The 14,202-nt window shown below is 39.2% G+C and overlaps 1 protein-coding gene across 1 annotated transcript in view; it reads left to right on the forward strand.

Moving 5' to 3' along the window:
* LOC137914122 (neurexin-2-like) overlaps nt 1-14,202 on the forward strand; it is a gene marked incomplete at its 3' end in the record, with an annotated part of 146,204 nt that overhangs the window by 20,110 nt on the left and 111,892 nt on the right. Inside the window, exon 2 of the mRNA XM_068757739.1 lies at nt 12,907-12,927. Coding sequence (XP_068613840.1) covers nt 12,907-12,927 — 21 coding nt within the window. The remainder of the gene's footprint in view (nt 1-12,906; nt 12,928-14,202) is intronic.

Consider the following 14,202-nt stretch of genomic DNA (forward strand, 5'->3'; position numbering starts at 1 on the left):
TTTATTTAGTTGGACTTGTTCAGGCATTTAATTTTTAGAGTGGCAGGAGATTAAATGTTAGCTTGTGTTGTACAACGTAGTGCTGTAACATGTTATTCGCTCGCTGAAGGTCTTACCTGCCAGTCAGTGCACCATTGTTGCTTTGCAATTGATGCTTTGATGATGAATGATTAATATATTTATTAGATATAATAGAGTACAAGTACAGTCACACAGCAGCATGTATTACAGTACAAATAAAGTCAAACATCCTGTCTAAGAGGAGCATTTCAAAAAAGCCCTTGCAGTCTTGTTTCCGTTGAAAGTCCTTGGTACATAAATCATCGACATTTAGCAATACAAATTTAGCAATAAAAATAAAACCAATATAAAATTTCTCATTTAATGCAAAATAACAATAGAAAAATAATTTTACACCACAGATGCAAACTAACAGAACGCTTAGTTGCAATGTCCTGTTTCTGTAGGAGCCCACGTTGCCCAATTACTTGATCTCTTTAAGAGAAGACGCTCCTCCTGCGATTGCTCTGAACGGTGCCATTCTTTTCCACGTTGTATTTGAATGGGTGGGGGGGGATTATAACAGTGTAAGGAAACACACTTAAACCTAGGCGTATATGCACAATCACTCTGATGAAGAAAGCTCACACATAAACCTGTGTTTTTATAAATACACAGTATTAATTTCCTGTCATGTATTTTGAAGTAGGAGAGGTGGCAGACTGCCCCCAAGCTCTACCAACTTCTTTCCCACAGCTTCATATATTTCATGCATTTTTTTTTTTAACCTAATGAAGTCTATTTGTTTTACAAATACGGCCCTAGCATAACGGTGAGCCAGACACACAGGCATCTGGCATGGTCTACTAAAAATCAGAATTGCTTTGACAAAGGCACGTCTGTGTTGTTTTTCATTGCCAGCTGCTTTTTTCCCTTATAATCACTGCACATGTTTGATTTTGTTTTGTTCATGTTCCTCTGCCTGACCAAGACTCAGCCTTTTAAAGATAATCTTACCTGAAAGCTCACATTTCATGTTCATGCTTTTGTCTACATCTGTCAGATTTCTGCCTGTGAAGGTGAAGCACAGATTAACGCTGGATTTGCAGCGCTATAAGGCAGATACTTGATGTTCCTGTATTTAAACGTTTATTAACATCCATATACCTCATGTAGTTCCACAGTGCATTTATATATATATGCTGAGAACAGTATCTGCTTAAGTGTGTGGTAATGTGAATCCATTTGACTTCAGAGGTAGATAACCCTTAAATTGATGGAGGATTGTGTCTTCACATTGTTAATTTTTTCCTGCTATTTCTTTTACTTTTTGCATTTTGGCTGGAATCCATTGAGAGGGGATCTGTCCTCGGTTGCTTGCTTGGTCGCTTTTTTGTCAGTAGCCCAGCAACCCCTGGCCAGCCCAGCAATATTTACAAAAATATCTACCAGTTTGGTGTTTCAGTCAGTCGGATTAAGCAATAGAAACTTATTTTGTATTGTAGTTATCTGTAATTAATTTATCTGTAATTAATATATATATCATGATACACTGTGAGCGTACACTCATAGACTGCTTTACAGCATCTCCGTGATTAGGTATTTTCCTTCATACTCTACATCGTCCTAAAGTCCTATAACTAGCAAGGAGTAGGGATCGGCTGCCTTCATTTCCCTTTAGAAATCCCTAATGATTCCAGCAGTCGCGTGGGACTGAAAGGCTGGTCAGCTCAATCCTAACTCAATTGAGGATCATCAGCAATTGTCACTAAATCAACCCATTTAGTCTTTAGCTTCTCTTGCAATTCGTTACATGTGAATGGGCTTTTATTGGCGTGACCGTTTTAGTGGGACTAGGGGAGAGCGTGGAGGCTTGTGAGGCTGCATCGACGCAGGCAATTTACGAGGAGATCGACGGGGAGTTCCGGCCAAAACCAGCACAAAGCAAACATAGCAAGAGAGAGAGAGAGGCCGATTAAAAGATTTGTCACTCCTCCTATTACTCCTCCTCCTCTTTGCTGCTATCCCTCATGTTTTGTTTTCAGTATTTATTTTATTTTTATTAGGCTGGATAGTGCTATTTTTTTTGTATGGTCATTTTTCAATTTATTCTTTATTTTTCGAGTGTCAGTCTAAAGTACAATACAGTACAACTCCTGCTCGTAAAATACATTACAAAAAGCTGGACTTCATGTTTTCCCTAACAATCATATTTGTCCATGATTAAACTGTCTTCCACTCACATTCCATCAGGTTTTCAGGGAGCTGTCAGCATTTGTGCCTGCAGGCAGCATTGAAGGTAACAAAAAAATAAATACAAAATGGCAAAATAAGTTGCTACAACACAAATATGTTATAATTTCCTATGGATAAACGGGTCAAGTATTTTAGCTCTTGACAGATACTCTCCCAGCGATTCATACTGCAGCCACTCGGTATGACCCATTGTTGTTACTTTGAGTCATCCTTGTCTGCCAAAGTGAGTTTCGTCTCAAACTTCTCCCACGTGTAATAATTCAATCTGTACATTTATTTACTGTCATGATACGAGCACATTGTTTGATCATATATAAAGTTCTAAAGTGCTATAAAAAACAAATACACTTGTATACATTTCTAAAAGAGAAAAACATTCATTAGTTTTCTTCCTTTTGAATGTTTTTCTGATTAAAGTGGGTCATCTACATTCATCTGAAGCCTTTTCTATGTACCAGCAGTTTAACCAAGATTGTCTACAAGCCCACGATCCTGCTTCGCTCTGAGATTTAAAAAAAGCAAGCTGGTGTTCTAGAAACAAAAGTGGACTGACTTATAATTTAGCATTTATTTTCCATTTCTATGAGTTTTTTCAAAATGTGATTCATGGGACATCACCTGGATTCGGAGTTTTACCATATAGGGTAGGGCAGCTACAATATTTTCTCTCTCTCAGATGACTTTATGACACTCTATCACATCACTGTTATAAAATACTACTTCTGTTTTCCAGGCTAAATATTGAATAATACAACATTATTAATAAACTTAAATGAGAAACAACAGATAACATACAGGAAAAATAAGCCACTCTACACTTATATTGTAAATAATTATTCTTCGGTGTTCTTCAAATACCACAAATACAATAAAAAAAGTTGGTTTAGTTCATGAATAAAAATCCATCTACATGGGTAATTAAACATGATACAAACACATAAATAGATAATAGAAAAGTAAACAATGGAAGTAGCAGCCGCACACTCTAAATGAACTGGTACATGAAACGACAAACATGGAATTGAATGTGTGTTTTGTGCTGCCAGTGAGAGATGTCACTGAGCTGAATGTCTTGTTGCTAACTGAATGTAACTAAACCTTTTCTCCACACGTATGAACAGTATACATGTATACACACATGGTAACAGTGAGAAAACTACTCGTGTTTTACAGCATTACCTTGAAGGCTTTGATTTATTCCAGTTATTCCTCTGACATGAAAAATGAACATTTCTCATTGAATATGTGACCCAAGGCCTTGCCATTATAGATCACAACGTAGTTGAGCGATGACTCAATGCAGATGATTGGTTCATCTTATATAACCATCTTCTTTGAAGATCTGTATGGGGGGGGGGGGCATAGAAGGTTGAACAGTGAACATTTTTTATCTTAAGTCTGATATAATAATGTCGAGTATATCATCCGGTTGCACATTGGGTACTGATTAAAAACAAACAAAAAATGCTCTTCATCTATCCAAAACAACAATCCTTCATGTTTTCGGTTTTTCAATGTACCTGACCTTTGTCTCATTCATTGTAAGATATAATCTGACAGAAGATTTGATAGTGACGGACAAATAAATATGATTCTCTCGTGACATTTGATGAGCTCATGATCATACCCAGGGATTTTTGGGGCAATGGAAACAAATATATTTAGGGCACCTTAATCAGGGATTATTGGAGCACAAGAACACATAAAAAAAAAGATTCCAGACATGCCTGGACTTACAGAAAATAACTACGTTTGAGTAAAATAAAAACTCAGAGGTTTTACATTTTACCTCGTATATTAAATTGAAATAGAACAATTTCCACATTGGTTTTTTAAGATCAATTTGGCAATGTATTTTTGTCCTTTCCACCGGCAGCGGTATAAATACAAATGACACAATGTTGAGTTACGTACAGCATAGCTAAAGTAAAAATAATTCAATATTTCTTTTTATCCTGAACACCAGTAATTCTAAGTTTGAGTTTCAGTTCCTTATAATCAAATGGAAGCCCTTGCTAGAGCTGACTGGAGCTGCCATTTCCCATCAGCATTGAGCAGCCATACAGAGAGACTCAGAAACACTCCCTGACAGCAGCTTTAATGGACCGGAATGCTCAGCAGCCACTAGGTTTCATTTCGATGGTGTGAGTGCTCACGTTTTCCTTACAGAATAAAGTATGATACACTCAGCTGCTAGTTTCCAGCTACACATATAATTTCCATTGTCTTGGAGCAGTCAAAATGAAATATCAGGAAACAATGTACAACTACATAAGGCACGTTGTGCACAGGAAAGCGCACTATCACATACTTTGACTTGGAATGCATTTAATATCACCCTTTTCTTCAGTCAGCAATGCTGCTGCCACATTGAATAAGGATGTACAGTCCGGTTCATCATGCTGCTATCAGGGAAGCATTGCACTTGAAAATGTTTTTTCCTCTGTGCTCAAATCAATCTGTGCGTTAACTGAGCGCTAGTCATTACTTTAGAATCTAATTGCAGTGACACGTGAATATTAGTTCAGATTTCAATGGAGTTTAAAATCAAGGTTAAATGTAGTGAGAACTGAGCTGAGCTTGAAATCAAAAGTGATTAAGTCTGCACGGCTGCAGGAGGCTAATGTAGTGGACGGGAAGTAACCAAGCCAGGGCACGGCTTGTTTGGTGAAAGATGCACTAATTGACTAAGCACGGGAAAGAAAGATGGAGGTCATCGTGGTCAACAAAAACCACCCTGACAATGTTAAGCCATACAAGACTAAAAATGTCTACAATGAAGTCAGTCTTGCAATATAATGAAATGGAATTCTTCAGAAATGAGCACATTTGGCCTTTGGCTTTAATCCTGGATCACAGCCTGGGGTGTACATGGATGGAAGGAAAATAAGCAGATCATTTCCATGACAAAGCTGAGACTGGTTATTCATCAGCGGGCCACAGCTGGGCTCCATTGAAAATGTTCATGCAGATGTCAAGTGGGACTGTGTTGTGACGGCTCACTGTTGGCAGCAGCCACCGAAAGTCAAACTGAATAGCTTCGGCTTGGTGGATTCGGCATTTGCTGCCGTGTCCATGTGCACAGCACCAACTGGAACAGAACACCGGGAGACAACTTTTAATATGTGGTCTCTATTATAGTCTATAAACTATGACTTCCTAAGCGTCGCCATAGAAACCATCCAGCAGACAGCATGCTGGACTCTGAATTATTGTTGGACTACTATTTCAGTGCTAAAGATTATAATACATGCCTAAAGTGTTTGGGTATAACATGAAGATATGCAATGCATAATAAGGTACATCCGAGTGTGTTTATTACCTTCAGTGGCTAATGATGATGATGCACCCCACAAGTGATCACTTCCTGCTGAATACGGATGCTGAAGAGAGACTCCTACCCTGCAGCATCCATTTGTTGCTCACATCATGATGGGGATTTTTCCCTACCATCATGTTATTAATCAGCAAACGCACCGGTAATGAAATCACGCAGGCACCAGTTGCTTTTCTCCTAGTGATGACACGGACCTCTTGGCCCTGCTGCCATCTCGCTCTCTTTTTTCTCTCTCTCCCCCGACCTCCTGAGTCGGGAACTTTATTGACCACTTCAAACACCGCCCCTTGATTAGTGACATCATAACATCGCTGACCACCAAATGGGGCTGTTCCTTCCAATAACAATTTGGAGCTAGATGGAAATATGTAAATTGTCCTATCACATCCTCCCTCCTCCTGACCTGCATATACATAATTAAGACTAATGAAGAGACACTTGAAGTCAGCAGTCTTCCAAGTATCAGAAAACGGTACCAGAGAACAGAACATCTACCTGATGAATCTGAGGAAAAGAGTTGGAAAAAGTGAGACTGAGAACGGTATTCCATTAGAAGGATTATGCCTTTGATGACTCCTTTCACTGATATGGATGAGCTGCTTCAAAATGATTGGCAGCACGATATGGCAGTGATTGGCACGGTCACCACCAAAGAAAGTGCAAACAAATAAAATGCATTATTCCAGAGTCCAGACTTTAATCATGCGTCTGCTTTTGTATCAGTCTATAGGAAAATCAGTTTTACAACCAAACAGATTTTCAGCCCTTGCAGTCAGTGTAAGGGATACTATAGTGCTCAGTGTCCTCCTCTTGTACGAAGCCATTTGCAGCAATCCAGCTTTGTATTTTGTAAAAATCAAATCAAATCTGGACTTGATAATAGACTGAACAGGATAACCAGCATACTTGATGTTGATTCCAACATTTTTATATTGAACTGTGCTTCCGTCAATCACCGGATGCCCACTATTGGAAATGAAAGTGTTAGTGGAAAAAGAATGGCATTTCAAGATAGACTTGACCTGGCATAACCTTTAATTGTTCCCCTTCACAGAACATATTGGGCTAGATGATCTCAGGTCTTTTTGAGCATCAGCATATATTGTCTTCCTTCACTGTCTTTCTGCTTCTCATCCTTGCTCTCTCCAGTCAGCCTCAAATAGACAGGCAGTCGTCTCCTTCTAATCTTCCCATGTCTGAACTGCTCGCAGTCTCGACCATTTTACTCTCCAAAAAAAAGACTAAAACTGCTGTCAACCCACCAGCGCTATTAAAAGGCTTTAAAGCTAGCTTCATATTGACACAGAATATGCATTAAAGAGGACCCACATTTGAGTTATTTTTACTGTTTATTATTCTATTTAGATTTTTTACACCTCACTGTCCAGCCTTGTCGTAGTTGAAACTTGTCAGGGACAATGATGATTCAAAAATTGCCTTTACCCCATCCCCTCGCTTGACCTCCGAGCATTATGATGACATTGACAAAAGAGGTGTGACCCCATTACTTTATCAAGCTACATCCGCTCAATGACCTCATTCTAGAAATCTGATTGAGCTTTGTGTCACTGCTGTGACGTACAAACCATCGATAATGAGGCTGAAATAATTTAGAAATATCCATCAGTGTGTCAAGAGCCAGCAATGACACACAAGTACTCCCTTGTTCTCTTGGCTTACATCAAACACATTGGACCAACAGCATCACAACGTTGGGCCTCGTCTTTCAGCCAAGTCAGGATAAAACATAATTTCCCACATGTTTCACAACTTATTTAGCTGTTTGAAATTCAGACAATGATATCACACACACCTAATATGTTTGTGGAATTGGGAAGCATTGCAATTATATTGCAAATTGTTTGGTAATGTTTTGTTTTTCATGAATCAATAGAAAGCACCCCTCCAAACAAAGGAACTATATTATATTTTCAAAAACTGCTTTTATTACAGTACAGTTTAATTGCACCTGAAACAGAAAACTGTTGATGCTTTTTTTTACTAGGTTTGGGTGATAACATAACATATCTCAGCAATCCTGATAGGAACTCTGATAAAAATGTTGGAAGCAGGCTAAACGGCAGAAGTAAATGTGACAACAGACATTTTGCACGCTGTTAGCAGCAGACAGCAGCAAATCTCGCTGATACATAGTGAAACAGAATAGTTTTTACTTCCGTCAATGAAAAAATGGCTATTTATCCATAAGTGCAACAAAAGGGAGACAGTTTAATCTATTTTTCAAACACAAAGGGAACAGAAGAAAAGTGGCATCTTCAGCCACTCTGTCAATTTGCTGTCCCTCTAAATGTTTGGTTTGAGACAGCATTTGAATACCTGCAAACAATTTTTTCACATTTTTAGATGGCAGTGTTTCATGTCAGGATTTAGTCGGAAATCAGCCAAAGCCGTGTTACATGCTTTTAGCTTGTCACTGAAAAAGAGAAAGTTTCAACAATGTTGATTCAAGACAAAACTTCCCTGTGATTCTCCCCGTCTTCACTTTTTCTTTGTCTGTGATTGTCTAATTTTGACATTGCACTTCCATAAATGCATCTCTGAAGTCATGTCAAACTGTCTTGTATGCAAATGACGTTTTCCCTTCCCTCTCATCTTTGAAATTCTTACTCCTTTGAGTGACATTCCGAAGAGGAAAATTACAGAATCTCGAACAGAGTGTAACACGCATGCCATGCGATATAATTATGTGCATTTGAGTTTTGCAGACTGGGATGGGTTACCAGATGACATATATATATATATATATATATATATATATATATATATGTCAAATCAAGTTTCATTTTTCTGCTGAAGTAAATATTGATCCAAGTATGAAGCTGCGTAAGAGTTAAACCTTCATAATTTGATGACATGTCCCTCTTCCAGAAATTGGTTCACTGCCCTCTCTGACGATATCAGTATCTTGGGCTCTTATACATGAGCGAGGGGAGGGACATGGGTCATAGCAGTAAATTGATATAACAGTCAGTTGTGGTAAAGATGGAAGCTGAGCCTTAATGCAAAGCTTCTGGATTACTGAATGCTCTACCTTGCACCCTTGGGAGTGACTGAAAGAATGCATTTAGATTGTGTGAGCATTCTTGGTTGGGTGGCTGGACTCAAAGTAGATTAGAGCTTTGCTCCTTCATGTAGAAAGGACCAACTTCAGGTTGTTCTTAGAAGGCCTCCAGGGGGCGTCCTTTAGAGGTTCCTCTACCATGGATGGATAATTATCTGGAAAGTAAATAATCTCTTTCCATTTAAATGCTGCATCTTCTGTTTTTTAATTTGCCCTGCATATTTATTTGTACTACTTCTTATATATTCTCATCCATTTACTGTTTTAATTCTACTTGCTAAAAAACCAGTACATAAAATAAAAGTAAGTGTTTGTTTCAATTTGCGCTTATGCTCATTTTATTTCTCTTGTTTAAAATGCAAGGAATAAAAATGCATTGCGTATCTCATCTGAAGTTATCTTCAAACTTGTGCCGGGGAGTGATTGATGTTTTCTCCAGCCGAGAGAGATGTAATCACTTTCTTGCCGTCTGTTGTTTCGTGTTGAACTCCCGCTGGGATAACTTGCTGCTGTGAGTAGATTATTCCGTATAGATAATTATCTGGGAGCGTAATCAACAGTCTTAATAAATTATGACACGTATTGGCTGATTTCTAAAGCCACATGCCTTTTTAGCAGACTGACATTTGACGAAAATTACGGATCTGAGAATATGTTGCTGGTCGTGGTTCTTTTTGAAGCCATGTCTTATGCGGTTGCTGAATTTTGTGCTTTGTTGAAATATACTTAAATACTTTTCATTTATATGGAACTTACATTACGTCTGGCAACAATTGCATATGTATTGTACTCTTTTTGTACCCAAGTTTCTTTTAAATATGCAGCATTTTGAAGAAAATAATTTGGCGACATAGGATGTTCTGTTTTACGCAGCAGTGCTTTCCTCACATTTAAAAATCCTCTAGTTGGCTTTTTGAGGATTAGGTCTGAAAGTCTCATTTGCCTCCAAAGCCCCTGAGGATTCACTGGTGAAGAAATTCATCTTCACTGCTTTCTTGTTTGGTTTTTCCTATATTGGGGAGCTCATGTCCATTTTTTTTAATGCCATTTGACTGTCTGTGATTTATTTTCTTTTAAAACATTTAGGAATTGTGTGAATTTGAATGTGAGCTCTTAGCCGTTTAACTTTCCTGTGGTCTTTGAATGGTTGAAGTCATGTTGGAATAAATAATTTGTTCTTCTGCATGACATTAGATGTAATTCTGAGGCCCATTTTTGGAATCAGAGCATCATATAAGAATTAGAAAGATTTGAGCTACTTCTTCCGGAAAGGGGTTCCCTAAATTCCCATATGAATCACGAAGTACAATGAAAATACCCGGATCCCCGTGGAGCTAAAAGCCCGAGGCTGTGTGAGATACATGCTCTGGGATAAAGTTAATGGGTCGTAAAGATTGCTGAAAAGTATCAATGAGATAAAAGGGACGATTTTGGAGACTTGGATTGTATGCCACAAACTGTTTGACTGAAAGCACATTTCTTCCCTAAGGCTTGACTTTGCAAGTCTTCCCAAGTTTTCCAAGAATGAAACGATGCCTGATGTAGAGGAATAACTGTCAAGATGAGAGTCAAGTTGGAAACAGTTTAGAACAATTGGGATTGATGTCCCTCTAAATTAGCATTGCTAGTGATTAAGAAGGAAATAAATCATGCCTTGTGTCTCATCCCACTGTATTTACATCCATCACAATTGGGATTATAGGCCTTGTAGGAATGGGTTGCCTTAGCCCCGCCCATCTGTTCACCATGTTTCATTTCCTGCAGAAAAAAAGGAAGAATAAAGAACACATTTGCAATATAATGTTAATGTCTTTCCAAAAATGAGAGTGGTTGAATCCGAAGAAGCAGGCATCTAGACAGTTGAAAAGATGAATTCTTGTGTTTCAGAATGTGTTTCTGTTCTCTTTTCTTTGACATGAAGCTGAGTTTTGACAGCCTCGGAGGGACCACAACAAAAAAGAAAAGATTAGAGACCATGTTGAGGGATTAGTGGACACGAAAGACCATGTCATGGCCGGTGATGTTATAAACAACATGAAACGTCCTTTTTGTGGAGGGGGGGGCAGGAGCTGAAGGGTGGCAGAGTGAAAGAATGGGTGTTGGACGGTGACCACAGATGAGGCGAGAGGAAAAGCAGAGTCATGGCCAGGGATTATAGAAACAATGACTCATCGAGTCATAATTTCTTTATCAAATTCTGCGTCCCCAACTTTGGAACTCTTTAGAAAAGTCGTTAAAACTATTATCTACGTACACAACGTTTAAATCTAATTTAGTGAAGTATATTATTTCCAGGCATGTATAGTATTTTGTAATTAATTTGTAGTTTGTATGATCTTTGTTCTTGTTTTTTTTTTTGTTTTGATGTTGGGATTTATTTATTTTTTTAAATTATTTTACTGTATTTTATTTTCTATATTTTCTTTCTTTCTTTTGCTCAGTTTGTTTGCTGGGTTTTTCCGTGTCTCTTTTCCTTTTTAGCTTTCATTTAACTTCCTTTTTTTTGTTTTATGTATACATTGATTGATTTTGTTTAGTTAATTTGAACTTGAGGGGAGGATTTTTATATAAGCCCAGTCGGCTTATTTTCCTCTCCTGCACTATTATTTGCCTTTGTAATGTTTTGTTTATGTTTATTATTGTGCGTATGAATAAAATGAAATTAAATAATGCAATGTGAGCAGGGCTGCGCTACATCAGACGGCACGTTTCTTATTCTTCAGCTTGGCAAACACTCATTGGTGATGGGCTCCTGCTCTGTGTGCTGGTAGACTACAGTGTCTACACTTGGGCAGATTTCTTCACAGCTTTACAGTGACACTTCGTATTGACTGACTTTACTGGTAGTAATCATCCTGCCACGCTAAACTCACCTTAAATTAATTGGGAGCTGTTGTAGCATTTTAGGAGGGGCAAAACAGAGAAGCAAAAATGATAACTCTGTGATTTCTATAATGTCGTTCAAACTCAATGCTCCATAATGATGCCTGCGTCTCACATTGGAAGAGAAAGCCATTAACTGATAATATGATTCGGTTCACGCACGGATGAATTCAAAAAGCTGCCTTCAGAGAACCCCTTTCACGAACCGGTGCTACCGGCATTTGGGGACATTTTGTCAGCTATTTCTCAAGCATGCTGTTGGTTCATTAGATTTTTAACTAACTGCTGTTATCGTCACATCCTATTGCTAAACTGCGTGTGCTTCCTAAATCATATGGGACTGACTCCAAGCCCCCAAATTGTAGCGCTACTCCTGTGCTGCCCTCTTGACTCAGGAGGATGACTGAGGTTTGGTGACTGTGAACTTGGAATAAACGCTGCATGCCTGTTTCGGAACGCTTGTGCTGCGTTATGGTCCTCATGATAAAATGCCATGATGTATCACACTCAATGAACTGAATGTTCGAGTAAGTTCATGTGTGAAAGTTGGAGTGGACCAGTCTGAATAATGTGTCTGTTGGGTTTCGAAAATAGATTCCTTCTGCCTGCAGCCCTCGTGTGTTTCACTTTGCTCAGCCTTACAGTTTTCCATAAATTGCATGCAACTGTGGATCAAAACGAGTGCCTGCAGCTGCTAATGTTGCAGCAGCCAAACACATTGAACACAGTGTGTACAGTTGCATCAAAACATTATTGATCAAGCTAGAACACAGACGTGTCCCTTCAAGACCTCCCCCCGGGCCACGAGCCACATCAGCAGATCAAAATTCAACGAACTATCCACAGGGACCATATGCCAAGCTACAGGCTAGTTTGCATATTTGTGTCATACCTCATCTTTAAACCGAGGCTGGAGATTGGCAGGAAGCTCGATCTGTTTCGAGTGAAGCTGGAGCCTGATCCATTTGTCTCTCCTCGCCTGTGTCACTGACACGGAAAGAACTGTGGGAATGTCGGGCCTCTCAGCTGGAGATCTTCTTTGACTGAAGGATCCTGCTCTGTTCAGGAGGCGGAGGGTAGCGTGGGTTGCAGTATTTTGGTACACTGTGGGCTGCACACTCTTGCTGAACACGTCTTAAAGAGAATAACATTTGGTGATGTTTTCAGGCACATAAGAACACAACATCTTGTATCTATACTGATCTTGGAGATTCGATAGAAAGACAAATCTCCAAGATCTGAAGACTTGCTGTTGACTTGTCAATAATCTGATTTAACCTAATGAGTTTGCTCTTTGTGCCTTTTCTCTCTCTTTTCCATGCATGTCCTGCGCACCCCCTCCCTGAAGCTGAAGAGTATGCTGTTGAAGGTAAGATGCAAATGTTTTGTTCTTTTAACCCTCTGATGGCTTCCTTTAATGCCACTACTGATGGTGATGCTGGCTGCTTGTTAAAGCTGTAAGAGGAGCATTGTCTGTTTGGACTGCGGTTATAAGTGACTTCCAGGGGCCTACATTTCTGTTTAGAACAAGACCAGAACACAACTCGAATGATCAATTTCTTTTTTTATCTTGTCCTTTTTCTTCTTGTTTTGACTGCAGTTCATTCCTATATGTATGGCAGAGGCTGGCAATTTCTTGTCAATTTAACATTCGGCATTCTTTTGTTGCAGTTAACAGAATTTGACAGTTTTGAGATTCCTACATTTCTTTCCTGTACGAGCTCTGAAGTTGTTAAATGAATGCTACCAGTCAGGGTCCCTGAGGGACCTCATTATAGCCTTTGGGTCAGGCACTAAACCTAGTACTGGATGTAGCAGACTTTACGGCTACACCGGCCTGAGCTTGTCTCTCTGCAGGATGCTCCTGTCTCCACTTCGCTTTGTTCCGGCAGAGGTTTATCCGCTGGGTAACAGACTTTGCCGCTCTCATTGCATTGATTAACAGAAAAACGCGTTTTTTGAATCTCGGCTTTGAAAAGTAAAATGCTCTCATGTGGTTACGTTTCATGGCGCTCCATCTCTTCCATGCTGAGTTCAAGGTGATGGATTATCACTCAGCCTGAGCCAGCTTTGGATGTCACGGAAGTCATACTTTATTCATTCGAGCTGGACAAGTGAAGTGAATGTGTAGACCGAGCGTGAATTGTTTGTTTTATTACATATTGGAAATATAAAAGCATATCATGGTGCAATTTTATTGTCATCAGCTACATCAGTAGAACCAATTTTAATTCTGACATTTCCTCAGATTGCTTGTACAGTCCTCTCTAATGACTGTGCATGTGTGTGTGTGTGTGTGTGTGTGTGTGTGCGCGCCCTTGATGCTGGATGTCGTGTCCGTTCCACTGAATCCCTTTTATAGGAAAATGTCAGGCAGTAGGTAGGAGCATGAATATTTGGAGGCAGTTGAACATTATAGAGTGGTCCCTCTAAATGGATTCAGAGTACAATAGGTAGGAGCATGAATATTTGGAGGCAGTTGAACATTATAGAGTGGTCCCTCTAGATGGATTCAGAGTACAATAAGGGGTACTCTATGAGACGGAGGTGGGGTAGAGACAGGGAGAGAGAGAAAGAGGGTTGGGGGGTAGAGAGTTAGGAAAAGGAACAGATGATTAAATATAGGCTATTATTATATTATTCT

Source organism: Brachionichthys hirsutus, unplaced genomic scaffold, assembly GCF_040956055.1.
Source record: "Brachionichthys hirsutus isolate HB-005 unplaced genomic scaffold, CSIRO-AGI_Bhir_v1 contig_742, whole genome shotgun sequence".
In the NCBI taxonomy this organism is placed as follows: Eukaryota; Metazoa; Chordata; class Actinopteri; order Lophiiformes; family Brachionichthyidae; genus Brachionichthys; species Brachionichthys hirsutus.